Here is an 18,453-nt window from a genome sequence, read left to right as displayed (position 1 = left end):
TGAATAACATAAATACAGTATTATACAGCATTATTCACATGTGAATAACAAATACAAGGCAAACATTATTTTCTTTCGAGGCAGGATAGATAGATAGATAGATAGATAGATAGATAGATAGATAGATAGATAGATAGATAGAAAAATAGATAGAAACTTTTATTAGTAGGTTGCACAGTGAAGTACATATTCCATACAATTGACCACTAAATGGTAACACCCCAATAAGTTTTTCAACTTGTTTAAGTCGGGGTCCACTTAAATTGATTCATGATACAGATCAGTGACGTGCAGTCACTAGAGGCAGGTGAGGCAGGGCCTCACCTGCCATCATGAAAAGAAAAAAAAATGTAAAAAGAAGAAAAAAAAAATTAAATTGTTATATGTACCCAGTGATTATACTATAAAGTTATTTTCCATTTAACTTCACCAGTTTTAAATTATTTTTATTTAAAATAGCTGAATTTTCACATTTGCCGTTCAAATACTGAGAAGAGACGGTGCGGTGAACAGCACGGTGCGGTGACACTTTTCTTCTGTGCATAAATCAAGTGGTTATCCATAAGAGAGTTACATATATGATAATAAAGTACATACTGCATTGTTTACAGGTTGAAGTACACTTTAAAAAACTGAAATTTACATCAAATGACAACTTAGTGGTTGCCAAAAAGGGATTGAAAGTAATATTTTGATATTGACACCCATAAAATAGTTACATATATGATAATAAAGTACATACTGCATTGTTTACATGTTGAAGTACACTTTAAAAAACTGAAATTTACATCAAATGACAACTTAGTGGTTGCCAAAAAGGGATTCAAAGTAATATTTTGATATTGACACTTTTCTTCTGTAAATAAATGAACTTAAATACACCAAACTTACCCAAGCCGCCAGGTGGCAACAATGCGCCGTCGACTCTTCCCGCCCGACCACTTCCCGGTCAGAGGACACAAGATGGCCGCCAGCTTGCTCCCCCGATGTTAGTACCGCAGTGTCAATGTTACACTTTTCTTCCCAGGCGGCGTCCAGGTTTCGGCTAACGGACACTTTTAACCACTAAAAAAAAAAAAAAAGAAGCGGGATACCTTTTTTAGACGCTTCGTCGAACCAGAGAAATGTTCCAGGCAATCGGCCACAGAGGCGTTCATGTCGCTCGGTTACTGGCGCCCAGGCACGCCGTGCTGGTGGAGGCTGTACGCGGGAGGAAGTCGCGCACGGACCCGGTGGCCAAGTCCAAGCTGGGCCGAGTCAAATACCCTCCCCCGGTGGACCCGGTGGAGATGGTGGTGCTGCGGGAGAGATACGCCGACTACACGCTCATCTTGAGGGCGCTGCGGTACGTTCACCGGCCCTCGGACATGTCAGTACTGATAACCACCTGTTGATACTTTAATGACCACATCGCTCATGCTAATGGATGACTTTGTTAAGCAGTACAGTCGTCCCTCGCCACATCGCGCTTAGAAGTGTTGGGCTGGATTTTTATCCTGTGTTTCATTTAGGTCACAATTTTGCATTTCCAGCATAAAAAATGGCTAAATTAGCTACAAATATGAATGTTTAGGTCCTAAATAGACCTAACCAATCAGAGCGCGCTGTTCAGTATGGCGGCCTCTGATTGGCTGCATCACTACATTGGATTATGACGAGTGTAAGTATGACTGTGGTGTCCATACTTGCCAACCCTCCCGAATTTTCCGGGAGACTCCCGAAATTCAGCGCCTCTCCCGAAAATCTCCCGATTTTCAGCCGGAGCTGGAAGCCACGCCCCCTCCAGCTCCATGCGGACCTGAGTGAGGACAGCCTTTTTTTCATGACGGGAGGACAACAGGATGACAAGAACTAAATCATCCAGACTAGAGATAAATTGTATTATGTTTATCTTACCTAAAAATAAATATATTTATTAATTAAAAAAAAAAAAAAAAACTAAATACATTTTTACTATATTTTGCTAAAAACATCAAAATTAATTGTATTTTTATTTGTATTTTTTTCGTGACTCCTTATTACATCCAGCCATAGAATTATAAATTAAAATAAACATATTTGAAATAATTGATTTTAAATTATCATAATAATTCATTTAAAATGACCATATTCAATTATTAAAATAATTGTTTGTTTATCAACAACTTTAGCATTTTATTCATTACATTTTGAAACTCTCAGAAGCCAAGTTATGTTACATTCCTTAATATTTATTTATGCAAGTTTGAAGTATCAATTATCTAAACACAGTTTGTTTGCATATTTTCAGGATGTAGATATATATATATATATATATATATATATATATATATATATATATATATATATATATATATATATATATATATATATATATATGTATGTATGAAATACTTGACTTGGTGAATTCTATCTGTTAATATACTCCGCCCCTCTTAACCACGCCCCCAACCACGCCCCGCCCCACCTCCCGAATTCGGAGGTCTCAAGGTTGGCAAGTATGGTGGTGTCCTCTCTGTTAAAAAACTGTATTTGAGGTTTTAAACATGTTTTTTTATGCTCTAGCTATGAAATCATTAATTTAAAAAAATAAAAATCCTACCTTTTAGGGCAGGGGTGTCAAACTCATTTGAGCTCATATTGGAAAATCCATTCCCAAGTGGTAAAATCATGGCACGATAACTTAAAAATAAAAGCTACGAACAATTGTAGACCGCTCCCAGTCTGTGGAGCGCTCTCCCTGACCACCTGAGGGCACCACAGACTGTGGATGTTTTTAAAAAAGGCTTAAAAACCCTTCTTTTTAAAAAAAACATTTTTTTAGATATATGCATACTAGTTCTAGCTACTTGGCTGTTATAGTTTTTATTTTTATTTATTTTTTATTATCTTTTTATTTTTTTAATACACTGTCGCACTTTGAGGTTGTTTACTCAAAGTAAAGTGCTTTTTACAAATACAATCTATTATTATTATTATTATTATTATTAAAAATAAAGACAACTCCATGTTGATTGCTTTGTTTTACTTTGGCCAAAAATAGAACAAGCACATTCTGAAAAAACGTACAAATCACAAATAATCCTCTGGACAAAAAAAACACTTCAAGTTTGTTGGAAAATTCTGAGGAAATTGGTGCAGTTTCAAAAAAAACCATGAGCTTCGACTTGGATTAAACTTTTAAGTCGCAGTCTTTCTGGGATTTATCAAAAAATACACAACATGTAAACTCTTCGAGGTATCAAATGCCTCCTTTGTCATGTCCACGTATCGATCCAGTGCTAACTCAACAGACCGTAAAAAACGGAGGTAAAAACTATTCAAAAGGGTTAAGTTCTTGAGTTTGACAGACATTTTGGGGCAAGGAGGGTGCCGAATGACCATGTGTTCCAAGCAGAAGACATAAAACGGCAGGTTTTAAGTTACATTTGGGTCGAGGAGGAGGAGCCACAATCACCCTTTTCTATGTACCGTTTGCTTGCCTAACAGAATTGCTATTGTGACATCCAGTGGACACATTTAAAACAGCAGTTTCTTTCGTTAAAAAAAAAAAAAGCAGCTCATGTTTATACTTGGCAAACTCATCACGCGGGCCGGAAAAAAACTGTTTGTTACGACTTCCTCCTTTTAGTCAAGTTTAATGTCCTCTTGGTGCATTTAGTCAAGTTTAATGTCCTCTGCCGCGCCAAAGCCAAGACACTAAAACTGGGATGTATTGTAGCATTTTTTTTGAGGTGGAAAAAGTCGCAAATCAGAACTTTGTTTTGTTCGTGTAGAAGTATGCGTTAAAAAGCTGAAATCTACACCAAACGACAACTTAGTGGTTGCCAAAAAGTGATTCAAAGTAATATTTTGATATTGACACTCCATTTGTGCATAAATTATAAGATTACCCATAAGAGTTATATAAATGATATGTACATAATGTACTGTTTACGTGTTGAAGTACACTTTAAAAAGCTGAAATCTACACCAAACAACAACTTAGTGGTTGCCAAAAAGGGATTCAAAGTAATATTTTGATATTGACACTCCATTTGTGCATAAATTATAAGATTACCCATAAGAGTTATATAAATGATAAGTACATAATGTACTGTTTACGTGTTGAAGTACACTTTAAAAAGCTGAAATCTACACCAAACAACAACTTAGTGGTTGCCAAAAAGGGATTCAAAGTAATATTTTGATATTGACACTTTTTTTCTGTGCATAAATTATTAGATTACCTATAAGAGAGTTACATATATGATAATAAAGTACATACTGCATTGTTTACCTGTTGAAGTACACTTTAAAAAACTGAAATTTACACCAAATGACAACTTAGTGGTTGCCAAAAAGGGATTCAAAGTAATATTTTGATATTGACACCCATAAGAGAGTTACATATATGATAATAAAGTACATACTGCATTGTTTACGTGTTAAAGTACACTTTAAAAAGATGAAATCTACACCAAATGACAACTTAGTGGTTGCCAAAAAGTGATTCAAAGTTCTATTTTGATATTGACACTTTTCTTCTGTGCATAAATCAATTGATTATCCATAAGAGAGTTACATATATGATAATAAAGTACATACTGCATTGTTTACGTGTTGAAGTACACTTTAAAAAACTGAAATTTACATCAAACGACAACTTAGTGGTTGCCAAAAAGGGATTCAAAGTAATATTTTGATATTGACACTTTTCTTCTGTGCATACATTATTAGATTACCTATAAGAGAGTTACATATATGATAATAAAGTACATACTGCATTGTTTACATGTTGAAGTACACTTTAAAAAACTGAAATTTACATAAAATGACAACTTAGTGGTTGCCAAAAAGGGATTCAAAGTAATATTTTGATATTGACATTTTTCTTCTGTGCATTAATCAATTGACTATCCATAAGGGAGTTACACATATGATAATAAAGTACATACTGCATTGTTTACGTGTTAAAGTACACTTTAAAAAACTGAAATTTACACCAAATGACAACTTAATGGTTGCCAAAAAGTGATTCAAAGTTCCATTTTGATATTGACACTTTTCTTCTGTGCATAAATTATTAGATTATCCATAAGAGAGTTACATATATGATAATAAAGTACATACTGCATTGTTTACAGGTTAAAGTACACTTTAAAAAGCTGTAATCTACACCAAACGACAACTTAGTGGTTGCCAAAAAGTGATTCAAAGTTCTATTTTGATATTGACACTTTTCTTCTGTGCATAAATCAATTGATTATCCATAAGAGAGTTACATATATGATAATAAAGTACATACTGCATTGTTTGTGTTGAAGTACACTTTAAAAAACTGAAATTTACACCAAATGACAACTTAAGTGGTTGCCAAAAAGTGATTCAAAGTTCCATTTTGATATTGACACTTTTCTTCTGTGCATAAATCAATTGATTATCCATAAAATAGTTACATATATGATAATAAAGTACATACTGCATTGTTTACGTGTTGAAGTACACTTTAAAAAACTTAAATTTACACCAAATGACAACTTAAGTGGTTGCCAAAAAGTGATTCAAAGTTCCATTTTGATATTGACACTTTTCTTCTGTGCATAAATCAATTGATTATCCATAAAATAGTTACATATATGATAATAAAGTACATACTGCATTGTTTACGTGTTGAAGTACACTTTAAAAAACTGAAATTTACATCAAACGACAACTTAGTGGTTGCCAAAAAGGGATTCAAAGTAATATTTTGATATTGACACTTTTCTTCTGTGCATAAATCAATTGATTATCCATAAAATAGTTACATATATGATAATAAAGTACATACTGCATTGTTTACGTGTTGAAGTACACTTTAAAAAACTGAAATTTACACCAAATGACAACTTAGTGGTTGCCAAAAAGGGATTCAAAGTAATATTTTGATATTGACACTTTTCTTCTGTGCATAAATCAATTGATTATCCATAAGAGAGTTACATATATGATAATAAAGTACATACTGCATTGTTTACGTGTTGAAGTACACTTTAAAAAACTGAAATTTACACCAAACGACAACTTAGTGGTTGCCAAAAAGTGATTCAAAGTTCCCCTTTGATATTGACACTTTTCTTCTGTGCATAAATTATTTAATTACCCATAAGAGTAATATAAGTGATAATAAAGTAACTACTGTACTGTTTACGTGTTGAAGTACACGTTAAAAAAATGAAATCTACACCAAACGACAACTTAGTGGTTGCCAAAAAGGGATTCAAAGTAATATTTTGATATTGACACTTTTCTTCTGTGCATAAATCAATTGATTATCCATAAAATAGTTACATATATGATAATAAAGTACATACTGCATTGTTTACGTGTTAAAGTACACTTTAAAAAACTGAAATTTACACCAAACGACAACTTAGTGGTTGCCAAAAAGTGATTCAAAGTTCCATTTTGATATTGACACTTTTCTTCTGTGCATAAATCAATTGATTATCCATAAGAGAGTTACATATATGATAATAAAGTACATACTGCATTGTTTGTGTTGAAGTACACTTTAAAAAACTGAAATTTACACCAAATGACAACTTAAGTGGTTGCCAAAAAGTGATTCAAAGTTCCATTTTGATATTGACACTTTTCTTCTGTGCATAAATCAATTGATTATCCATAAAATAGTTACATATATGATAATAAAGTACATACTGCATTGTTTACGTGTTGAAGTACACTTTAAAAAACTGAAATTTACATCAAACGACAACTTAGTGGTTGCCAAAAAGGGATTCAAAGTAATATTTTGATATTGACACTTTTCTTCTGTGCATAAATCAATTGATTATCCATAAAATAGTTACATATATGATAATAAAGTACATACTGCATTGTTTACGTGTTGAAGTACACTTTAAAAAACTGAAATTTACACCAAATGACAACTTAGTGGTTGCCAAAAAGGGATTCAAAGTAATATTTTGATATTGACACTTTTCTTCTGTGCATAAATCAATTGATTATCCATAAGAGAGTTACATATATGATAATAAAGTACATACTGCATTGTTTACGTGTTGAAGTACACTTTAAAAAACTGAAATTTACACCAAACGACAACTTAGTGGTTGCCAAAAAGTGATTCAAAGTTCCCCTTTGATATTGACACTTTTCTTCTGTGCATAAATTATTTAATTACCCATAAGAGTAATATAAGTGATAATAAAGTAACTACTGTACTGTTTACGTGTTGAAGTACACGTTAAAAAAATGAAATCTACACCAAACGACAACTTAGTGGTTGCCAAAAAGGGATTCAAAGTAATATTTTGATATTGACACTTTTCTTCTGTGCATAAATCAATTGATTACTCATAAGAGAGTTACATATATGATAATAAAGTACATACTGCATTGTTTACGTGTTGAAGTACACTTTAAAAAACTGAAATTTACACCAAATGACAACTTAGTGGTTGCCAAAAAGGGATTCAAAGTAATATTTTGATATTGACACCCATAAGAGAGTTACATATATGATAATAAAGTACATACTGCATTGTTTACGTGTTGAAGAACACTTTAAAAAGTTGAAATCTACACCAAACAACAACTTAGTGGTTGCCAAAAAGGGATTCAAAGTAATATTTTGATATTGACACTTTTCTTCTGTGCATAAATTATTAGATTACCTATAAGAGAGTTACATATATGATAATAAAGTACATACTGCATTGTTTGTGTTGAAGTACACTTTAAAAAACTGAAATTTACACCAAACGACAACTTAGTGGTTGCCAAAAAGTGATTCAAAGTTCCCCTTTGATATTGACACTTTTCTTCTGTGCATAAATTATTTAATTACCCATAAGAGTAATATAAGTGATAATAAAGTAACTACTGTACTGTTTACGTGTTGAAGTACACGTTAAAAAAATGAAATCTACACCAAACGACAACTTAGTGGTTGCCAAAAAGGGATTCAAAGTAATATTTTGATATTGACACTTTTCTTCTGTGCATAAATCAATTGATTACTCATAAGAGAGTTACATATATGATAATAAAGTACATACTGCATTGTTTACGTGTTGAAGTACACTTTAAAAAACTGAAATTTACACCAAATGACAACTTAGTGGTTGCCAAAAAGGGATTCAAAGTAATATTTTGATATTGACACCCATAAGAGAGTTACATATATGATGATAAAGTACATACTGCATTGTTTACGTGTTGAAGAACACTTTAAAAAGTTGAAATCTACACCAAACAACAACTTAGTGGTTGCCAAAAAGGGATTCAAAGTAATATTTTGATATTGACACTTTTCTTCTGTGCATAAATTATTAGATTACCTATAAGAGAGTTACATATATGATAATAAAGTACATACTGCATTGTTTGTGTTGAAGTACACTTTAAAAAACTGAAATTTACACCAAATGACAACTTAGTGGTTGCCAAAAAGGGATTCAAAGTAATATTTTGATATTGACACCCATAAGAGAGTTACATATATGATAATAAAGTACATACTGCATTGTTTACGTGTTGAAGAACACTTTAAAAAGTTGAAATCTACACCAAACAACAACTTAGTGGTTGCCAAAAAGGGATTCAAAGTAATATTTTGATATTGACACTTTTCTTTTGTGCATAAATTATTAGATTACCTATAAGAGAGTTACATATATGATAATAAAGTACATACTGCATTGTTTACGTGTTGAAGTACACTTTAAAAAACTGAAATTTACACCAAATGACAACTTAGTGGTTGCCAAAAAGGGATTCAAAGTAATATTTTGATATTGACGCTTTTCTTCTGTGCATAAATTATTAGATTACCTATAAGAGAGTTACATATATGATAATAAAGTACATACTGCATTGTTTGTGTTGAAGTCCACTTTAAAAAAATGAAATTTACACCAAATGACAACTTAGTGGTTGCCAAAAAGGGATTCAAAGTAATATTTTGATATTGACATTTTTCACCTGTGCATAAATCAATTGATTATCCATAAGAGAGTTACATATATGATAATAAAGTACATACTGCATTGTTTGTGTTGAAGTACACTTTAAAAAACTGAAATTTACACCAAATGACAACTTAGTGGTTGCCAAAAAGAGATTCAAAGTAATATTTTGATATTGACACCCATAAAATAGTTACATATATGATTATAAAGTACATACTGCATTGTTTACGTGTTGAAGTACACTTTAAAAAACTGAAATTTACACCAAATGACAACTTAGTGGTTGCCAAAAAGGGATTCAAAGTTCCATTTTGATATTGACACTTTTCTTCTGTGCATAAATTATTAGATTACCTATAAGAGAGTTACATATATGATAATAAAGTACATACTGCATTGTTTATGTGTTGAAGTACACTTTAAAAAACTGAAATTTACACCAAATGACAACTTAGTGGTTGCCAAAAAGGGATTCAAAGTTCTATTTTGATATTGACACTTTTCTTCTGTAAATAAATCAATTGATTATCCATAAGAGAGTTACATATATGATAATAAAGTACATACTGCATTGTTTGTGTTGAAGTACACTTTAAAAAACTGAAATTTACACCAAATGACAACTTAGTGGTTGCCAAAAAGAGATTCAAAGTAATATTTTGATATTGACACCCATAAAATAGTTACATATATGATAATAAAGTACATACTGCATTGTTTACGTGTTGAAGTACACTTTAAAAAACTGAAATTTACACCAAATGACAACTTAGTGGTTGCCAAAAAGGGATTCAAAGTTCCATTTTGATATTGACACTTTTCTTCTGTGCATAAATTATTAGATTACCTATAAGAGAGTTACATATATGATAATAAAGTACATACTGCATTGTTTATGTGTTGAAGTACACTTTAAAAAACTGAAATTTACACCAAATGACAACTTAGTGGTTGCCAAAAAGGGATTCAAAGTTCTATTTTGATATTGACACTTTTCTTCTGTAAATAAATCAATTGATTATCCATAAGAGAGTTACATATATGATAATAAAGTACATACTGCATTGTTTACGTGTTGAAGTACACTTTAAAAAACTGAAATTTACACCAAATGACAACTTAGTGGTTGCCAAAAAGGGATTCAAAGTTCTATTTTGATATTGACACTTTTCTTCTGTAAATAAATCAATTGATTATCCATAAGAGAGTTACATATATGATAATAAAGTACATACTGCATTGTTTACGTGTTGAAGTACACTTTAAAAAACTGAAATTTACACCAAATGACAACTTAGTGGTTCCCAAAAAGGGATTCAAAGTAATATTTTTGATATTGTCACTTTTCTTCTGTGCATAAATCAATTGATTATCCATAAGAGAGTTACATATATGATAATAAAGTAAATACTGCATTGTTTACGTGTTAAAGTACACTTTAAAAAACTGAAATCTACACCAAACGACAACTTAGTGGTTGCCAAAAAATGACTCAAAGTTATATTTTAATATTGACACTTTTTTTCTGTGCATAAATCAATTGATTATCCATAAAATAGTTACATATATGATAATAAAGTACATACTGCATTGTTTACGTGTTAAAGTACACTTTAAAAAGCTGAAATCTACACCAAATGACAACTTAGTGGTTGCCAAAAAGTGATTCAAAGTTCTATTTTGATATTGACACTTTTCTTCTGTGCATAAATCAATTGATTATCCATAAGAGAGTTACATATATGATAATAAAGTACATACTGCATTGTTTGTGTTGAAGTACACTTTAAAAAACGGAAATTTACACCAAATGACAACTTAGTGGTTGCCAAAAAGGTATTCAAAGTAATATTTTGATATTGACACCCATAAAATAGTTACATATATGATAATAAAGTACATACTGCATTGTTTACGTGTTGAAGTACACTTTAAAAAACTGAAATTTACACCAAATGACAACTTAGTGGTTGCCAAAAAGGGATTCAAAGTAATATTTTGATATTGACACCCATAAGAGAGTTACATATATGATAATAAAGTACATACAGCATTGTTTACGTGTTGAAGTACACTTTAAAAAACTGAAATTTACACCAAATGACAACTTAGTGGTTGCCAAAAAGGGATTCAAAGTAATATTTTGATATTGACACTTTTCTTCTGTGCATAAATCAATTGATTATCCATAAGAGAGTTACATATATGATAATAAAGTACATACTGCATTGTTTACGTGTTGAAGTACACTTTAAAAAACTGAAATTTACACCAAATGACAACTTAGTGGTTGCCAAAAAGAGATTCAAAGCAATATTTTGATATTGACGCTTTTCTTCTGTGCATAAATCAATTGATTATCCATAAGAGAGTTACATATATGATAATAAAGTACATACTGCATTGTTTGTGTTGAAGTACACTTTAAAAAACTGAAATTTACACCAAACAACAACTTAGTGGTTGCCAAAAAGGGATTCAAAGTAATATTTTGATATTGACACTTTTCTTCTGTGCATAAATTATTAGATTACCTATAAGAGAGTTACATATATGATAATAAAGTACATACTGCATTGTTTATGTGTTGAAGTACACTTTAAAAAACTGAAATTTACACCAAACGACAACTTAGTGGTTGCCAAAAAGGGATTCAAAGTTCTATTTTGATATTGACACTTTTCTTCTGTGCATAAATTATTAGATTACCTATAAGAGAGTTACATATATGATAATAAAGTACATACTGCATTGTTTGCATGTTGAAGTACACTTTAAAAAACTGAAATTTACATAAAATGACAACTTAGTGGTTGCCAAAAAGGGATTCAAAGTAATATTTTGATATTGACGCTTTTCTTCTGTGCATAAATCAATTGATTATCCATAAGAGAGTTACATATATGATAATAAAGTACATACTGCATTGTTTACATGTTGAAGTACGCATTAAAAAGCTGTAATCACCAAACGACAACTTTGTGGTCATTTTTATACTTGGCAAACTCATCAGGCGGGCCGGAAAATACCTGTTTGCGGGCCTGATCCGGCCCGCGGGCCGTACGTTTGACCCCCTGTTTTAGGTCGTTACTGTACTATGTCTCAATCATATTAGTGCATTACTTGATTTCATCACCAAGTCCATTGGTTATTTCCCCACACTCCCATTGTGTAGCATTATGCTTCTTTTTTTAACTAGACAAATTGTCGAATATGCCGACTAACTTGTTTGTGTCGTCTGCGTCTTAGTCTGGAGTTTAAGGAGGCGCTGCTCCGAAAGAAGTACGAGGAGGAGACGGGCTCCCTGGCGGAGGAGAAGGCGAGGCAGGAGACTATGGAGCATCGTGCCCTCATGGCGTGGAACGACCAGGAGAACCAACGCCTGCTCCAACTACGGTCAGCAGGAATATCTAATTAGGGCCCGCATGGCCCATTGCATAAGGACTCCCACAGGGAGTCCTTATGCAATGGGACATAAGGACCTATTGAATTTGTAAGGTTTTATTATTATTATACCGGCCGCCTCTTCGAGCTGTAATTTGACCCACTTAACATGCTTCAAAACTCACCATATTTGACCCACACATCAGGACCTGCGAAAATTGCCTTTTAATAAAAAAAACGAACCACAAAACTCAAAATTGCGCTCTAGCGCCCCCTAGAGAAAAAAAAACTAGACTGCCTGTATCTCCCACTAGGAAGGTCGGAGAGACATGAAACAAAAACCTCTATGTAGGTCTGACTTAGACCTAGAATTCATAATAGTACATTCTCGGGCAAAAATCAACAGGAAGTTGGCAATTCCCCCTTCAAGACAAAAAAGTACTAAAAACAGTCACTTTTGCCTGTTTGAGCTGCAATTTGACCCCCTTAACATGCTTCAAAACTCACCAAACTGAACACACACATCAGGACTGGCAAAAATTGCGATCTAATAAAAAAACCTAACCCCAAATCTCAAAATTGCGCTCTAGCACAATTTTTGAATAAAACGCAGAAATAACTGCTCCTCGTAAGACAAAAATGACAAAACTGCCTGTAACTCGCACTGGGAATGTTGGAGAGACATGAAACTAATACCTCTATGTAGGTCTCACTTAGACCTACATTTCATTCATTGACATCCTTAAGCAAAGATCTACAGGAAGTTTGCTATTCCCCCTTCAAAACAAAATTTTTGTAAAAACCGGTCACCTCTCTTCAAACATTATCTCCTCTGAGCACGTTTGTTGTTTCGGCTTCAAACTAACACAGGAGAGAGATTGAACCCTTGTGATTAAAAGTACAGATGAGCGTTTTGATACCTGCTCCGGTTTTGATTTTATGACCCTTCAAAGAACCGCTGCGCTGATGCTGCTGTTTTTTTTTAATGGTTGCTTAAAAGCAGGATGCACCAGCATGCCCACACAATGCAGACTAGGTAGGTACACTAGACAAAAGTATTGGGACACTTATGACTATCACTGGACAAAAGTATTGGGACACTTAGGCCAAAAACTGGACACAAGTATTGGGACACTTGGGACTACATCTTGACAAAAGTCTTGGGACACTTACGACTAAAAGTAGACGACAGTATTGGGAAACGTAGGACTAAAACTGGACAAAAGTATTGGGACACTCGTGGCTAAAACTTGCCAAAAGTATTGGGACACTTGTGGCTAAAACTTGACAAAAGTATTAGGACACTGAGGACAACCACTGGAAAAAAGTATTGGGACACCTACACTTGACAAAACTATTGGGACTCTTAGGACTACAACTGGACCAAAGTATTGGGACACTTAGGAATAAAACTGGACAAAAGTATTGGGACACTTCACATTAAAACTTGACAAAAGTATTGGGATACTTATGACTAAAACTTGACATAAGTATTGGGAAACTTCGGACTACCACGGGACAAAAGTATTGGGACACTTAGGACTAAAACTGGACAAAAGTATTGGGACACTTGGGATGTAAATTGGACAAAAGTATTGGGACACTTGGGACGTAAATTGGACAAAAGTATTGGGACACTTGGGACTAACACTTGACAAAAGTATTGGGACGCTTAGGATGAAAACTGGACAAAAGTATTGGGACACTTAGGACTACAACTGGACAAAAGTATTGGGACACTTAGGACTAAAACTGGACAAAAGTATTGGGACACCTACACTGGACAAAAGTATTGGGACACTTAGGACTACAACTTGACAAAAGTATTGGGACACTTAGGACTAGCACCTGCCAAATACGCGGGCCCGACCAACGCTGCTTGCAGCTTTAATTATTAATTAAAGCTGCCAGCCGCGTTTTTAACGGGCCTTCGTTAGTTGTAACGATACCAATATTTTGGTATCGGTACTAACATTTTTACGATACTTTTCTAAATAAAGGGGACCACAAACAAATTTCATTATTGCCTTTATTTGAACAAAAAATGTTAGGGTACATGAAACATATGTTTATTATTGTCATTTAGTCCTTAAATAAAATAGTGACAACTTGTCTTTTAGTAGTAAGTAAACAAACAAAGACTCTTAATTAGTCTATGCAGTAACATATTGTGTCATTTATACACCTATTATTTTGTACACATTATGAGGGACAAACTGTAAAAAAATTGATTATTAATCTACTTGTTCATTTACTGTAAATATCTGCTTATTTTCTGTTTCAACATGTTCTATCTACACTTCTGTTAGAATTTAATAATCACTTATTCTTCTCTTCTTTGATACTTTACATTAGTTTTGGATGATACCACACATTTAGGTATCAATCCGATACCAAGTAGTTACAGGATCATACATTGGTCATATTCAAAGTACTCATGTGTCCAGGGACGTATTTACTGACTTTATAAACATAATATACATTTTTTAAATGTGCGTCAATCACTTGTCCGTTTGGTTATGGTTTTAGTTTAAACATGCTATGCATGTGGGCAAATATTTTACTCTAGTTTGATCAAATTTGGATGGATTTCTTTCAGGAGCAAAATGCGAGGTCTTTAATTTTTTCAAGTCCCACAGTCTATTTTTAGTCACATTTGCGAGTTCATTGGTCGCACCGTGCAGTAATAACATTTTTACGGTACTTTTCTAAATAAAGGGGACCACAAAAAAATTGCATTATTGCCTTTATTTGAACAAAAAATGTTAGGGTACATGAAACATATGTTTATTATTGTCATTTAGTCCTTAAATAAAATAGTGAACATACTAGACAACTTGTCTTTTAGTAGTAAGTAAACAAACAAAGACTCCTAATTAGTCTATGCAGTAACATATTGTGTCATTTATACACCTATTATTTTGTACACATGAGGGACAAACTGTAAAAAAAAAAGGATTATTAATCTACTTGTTCATTTACTGTTAATATCTGCTTATTTTCTGTTTTAACATGTTCTATCTACACTTCTGTTAAAATGTAATAATCACTTATTCTTCTCTTCTTTGATACTTTACATTAGTTTTGGATGATACCACACATTTAGGTATCAATCCGATACCAAGTAGTTACAGGATCATACATTGGTCATATTCAAAGTCCTCATGTGTCCAGGGACATATTTACTTACTTTATAAACGTAATATACATTTTTAAAATGTGCGTCAATCACTTGTCCGTTTGGTTATGGTTTTAGTTTTGGATGATACCACACATTTAGGTATCAATCCGATACCAAGTAGTTACAGGATCATACATTGGTCATATTCAAAGTACTCATGTGTCCAGGGACATATTTACTTACTTTATAAACGTAATATACATTTTTAAAATGTGCGTCAATCACTTGTCCGTTTGGTTATGGTTTTAGTTTAAACATGCTATGCATGTGGGCAAATATTTTACTCTAGTTTGATCAAATTTGGATGGATTTCTTTCAGGAGCGAAATGCGAGGTCTTTAATTTTTTCAAGTCCCACAGTCTATTTTTAGTCACATTTGCGAGTTCATTGGGAGCACCGTGCAGTAATAACATTTTTACGGTACTTTTCTAAATAAAGGGGACCACAAATTTTTTTTATTATTGCCTTTATTTGAACAAAAAATGTTAGGGTACATGAAATATATGTTTATTATTGTCATTTAGTCCTTAAATAAATAAATTATTGTCATTTAGTCCTTAAATAAAATAGTGAACATACTAGACAACTTGTCTTTTAGTAGTAAGTAAACAAACAAAGACTCCTAATTAGTCTATGCAGTAACATATTGTGTCATTTATACACCTATTATTTTGTACACATTATGAGGGACAAACTGTAAAAAAATGGATTATTAATCTACTTGTTCATTTACTGTTAATATCTGCTTATTTTCTGTTTTAACATGTTCTATCTACACTTCTGTTAAAATGTAATAATCACTTATTCTTCTCTTCTTTGATACTTTACATTAGTTTTGGATGATACCACACATTTGGGTATCTATGCGATACCAAGTAGTTACAGGATCATACATTGGTCATATTCAAAGTCCTCATGTGTCCAGGGACGTATTTACTGACTTTATAAACATAATATACATTTTTTAAATGTGCGTCAATCACTTGTCCGTTTGGTTATGGTTTTAGTTTTGGATGATACCACACATTTAGGTATCTATGCGATACCAAGTAGTTACAGGATCATACATTGGTCATACTCAAAGTCCTCATGTGTCCAGGGACATATTTACTTACTTTATAAACATAATATACATGTTTAAAATGTGCGTCAATCACTTGTCCGTTTGGTTATGGTTTTAGTTTTGGATGATACCACACATTTAGGTATCTATGCGATACCAAGTAGTTACAGGATCATACATTGGTCATATTCAAAGTCCTCATGTGTCCAGGGACGTATTTACTGACTTCATAAACATAATATAAATCTTTTAAATGTGCGTCAATCACTTGTCCCTTTGGTTATGGTTTTAGTTTTGGATGATACCACACATTTAGGTATCAATCCGATACCAAGTAGTTACAGGATCATACATTGGTCATATTCAAAGTCCTCATGTGTCCATGGACATATTTACTTACTTTATAAACGTAATATACATTTTTAAAATGTGCGTCAATCACTTGTCCGTTTGGTTATGGTTTTAGTTTAAACATGCTATGCATGTGGGCAAATATTTTACTCTAGTTTGATCAAATTTGGATGGATTTCTTTCAGGAGGTCTTTCATTTTTTCAAGTCTATTTTTAGTCACATTTGCGAGTTCATTGGTCGCACCGTGCAGTCTTGTGTGGACATGATTTACCCAAACAAAGCAGGCCGAAATAAAGGTCTCGCCCCTATTAACCCGTCATGTGTTTGGCAGACTTTTGAGGATTGAGAAGGAAACCGAAGAGGCGCAGCGTCAACGTGTGGAAGCAGACCTGGAGCGTCAGCGAGAAGAAGAAGAATTCCTCCGGCAGAAGGAAGAGGAGGTGCTCCAGTTGCAGGTACGAGGCATTCCTTGTCAGACCACAGTCGTTCCTGGTAGAGATCTTACAGTTGCTTCACGCTCCCCAGGAGGATGCAAAGAACTTCATCACTTTGGAGAACTTGGACCAGCGCATAGAAGAGGTCTTGGACAACCCCAAGAATTACAATTTCGCCATCGACAAGGAAGGGCGAGCTGTCAAACAGACCGTGTTGCAGTGAACCGGCCAAGTCTGGACGCCATCCCAGCTCCAACCGGAAGTGGATTTTCATCTCTAAAAGAATGCAGACTCTCCTGGAACTGAAGAAAGCTCAAGCATCAGGCTGATAAGTGACTGTAAGGTACTGAGGAACCGTCATGGATGACGTGTTTAACGGGAGTCCTCAAAGTTTGTTCTGTTGACGTGACTCAGTTATTTGATTCTGTATAAACCAACAACTAAGATCAAATGTCATTTATTCACCAGGTCTCACTGTCTCCTGTCTTTTTGCATTTCTGTTGGTCCCAAATTAATGCAGACTGCACTAAATCAGGGGTATGCAACCCTTTTCCACAGCGAAGCATTTCTGGGTGTTGTTGATAAATGGCATAGTCGAGTTTTAACTCGCATTTAAGGATGTAGCGACCGACTGTAGTTACTGACAGTGGTTTTCTGAAGTGTTCCTGAGCCCGTGTGGTGATATCCTTTACACACTGATGTCTCTTTGTGATGCCATCGCTTATTTGCAGTGATTTCTCCAGATTCTTCGAACCTTTTGATGATATTACGGAGCGTAGATGGTGAAATCCCTAATTTCCTCGCAATAGCTGGTTGAGAAATGTTTGTTCTTAAACAATTTGCTCAGGCATTTGTTTGCATTTGCGAAGCGTTTCCGGGTGTTGTTGATAAATGGCGTAGTCGAGTTTGAACTCGCACTTACGGATGTAGCGACCGACTGTAGTTACTGACGGTGGTTTTCTGAAGTGTTCCTGAGCCCATGTGGTGATATCCTTTACACACTGATGTCGCTTTTTGATGCCATGGCTTATGTGCAGTGATTTCTCCAGATTCTCCGAACCTTTTTATGATATTACGGAGCGTAGATGGTGAAATCCCTA

General features: G+C 33.6%; 1 protein-coding gene across 1 annotated transcript; it reads left to right on the top strand.

Annotated features, from left to right (window-relative positions):
- Nucleotides 1-926: 926 nt before the first annotated feature.
- On the top strand, nt 927-17,818 carry mrps26 (mitochondrial ribosomal protein S26). The gene is made up of 4 exons (XM_061987663.2): nt 927-1,345; nt 12,189-12,335; nt 17,251-17,374; nt 17,445-17,818. The coding sequence occupies exons 1-4, from the start codon at nt 1,125-1,127 to the stop codon at nt 17,574-17,576; spliced, it is 624 nt and encodes a 207-aa protein (XP_061843647.1). The 5' UTR covers nt 927-1,124; the 3' UTR covers nt 17,577-17,818.
- Nucleotides 17,819-18,453: the final 635 nt, after the last annotated feature.

The sequence above is a fragment of the Nerophis lumbriciformis genome, linkage group LG26 (assembly GCF_033978685.3).
Source record: "Nerophis lumbriciformis linkage group LG26, RoL_Nlum_v2.1, whole genome shotgun sequence".
NCBI lineage: Eukaryota > Metazoa > Chordata > Actinopteri > Syngnathiformes > Syngnathidae > Nerophis > Nerophis lumbriciformis.
Note: the sequence above shows the minus strand (reverse complement) of the source record. Positions and strands in the feature narration are given on the sequence as shown.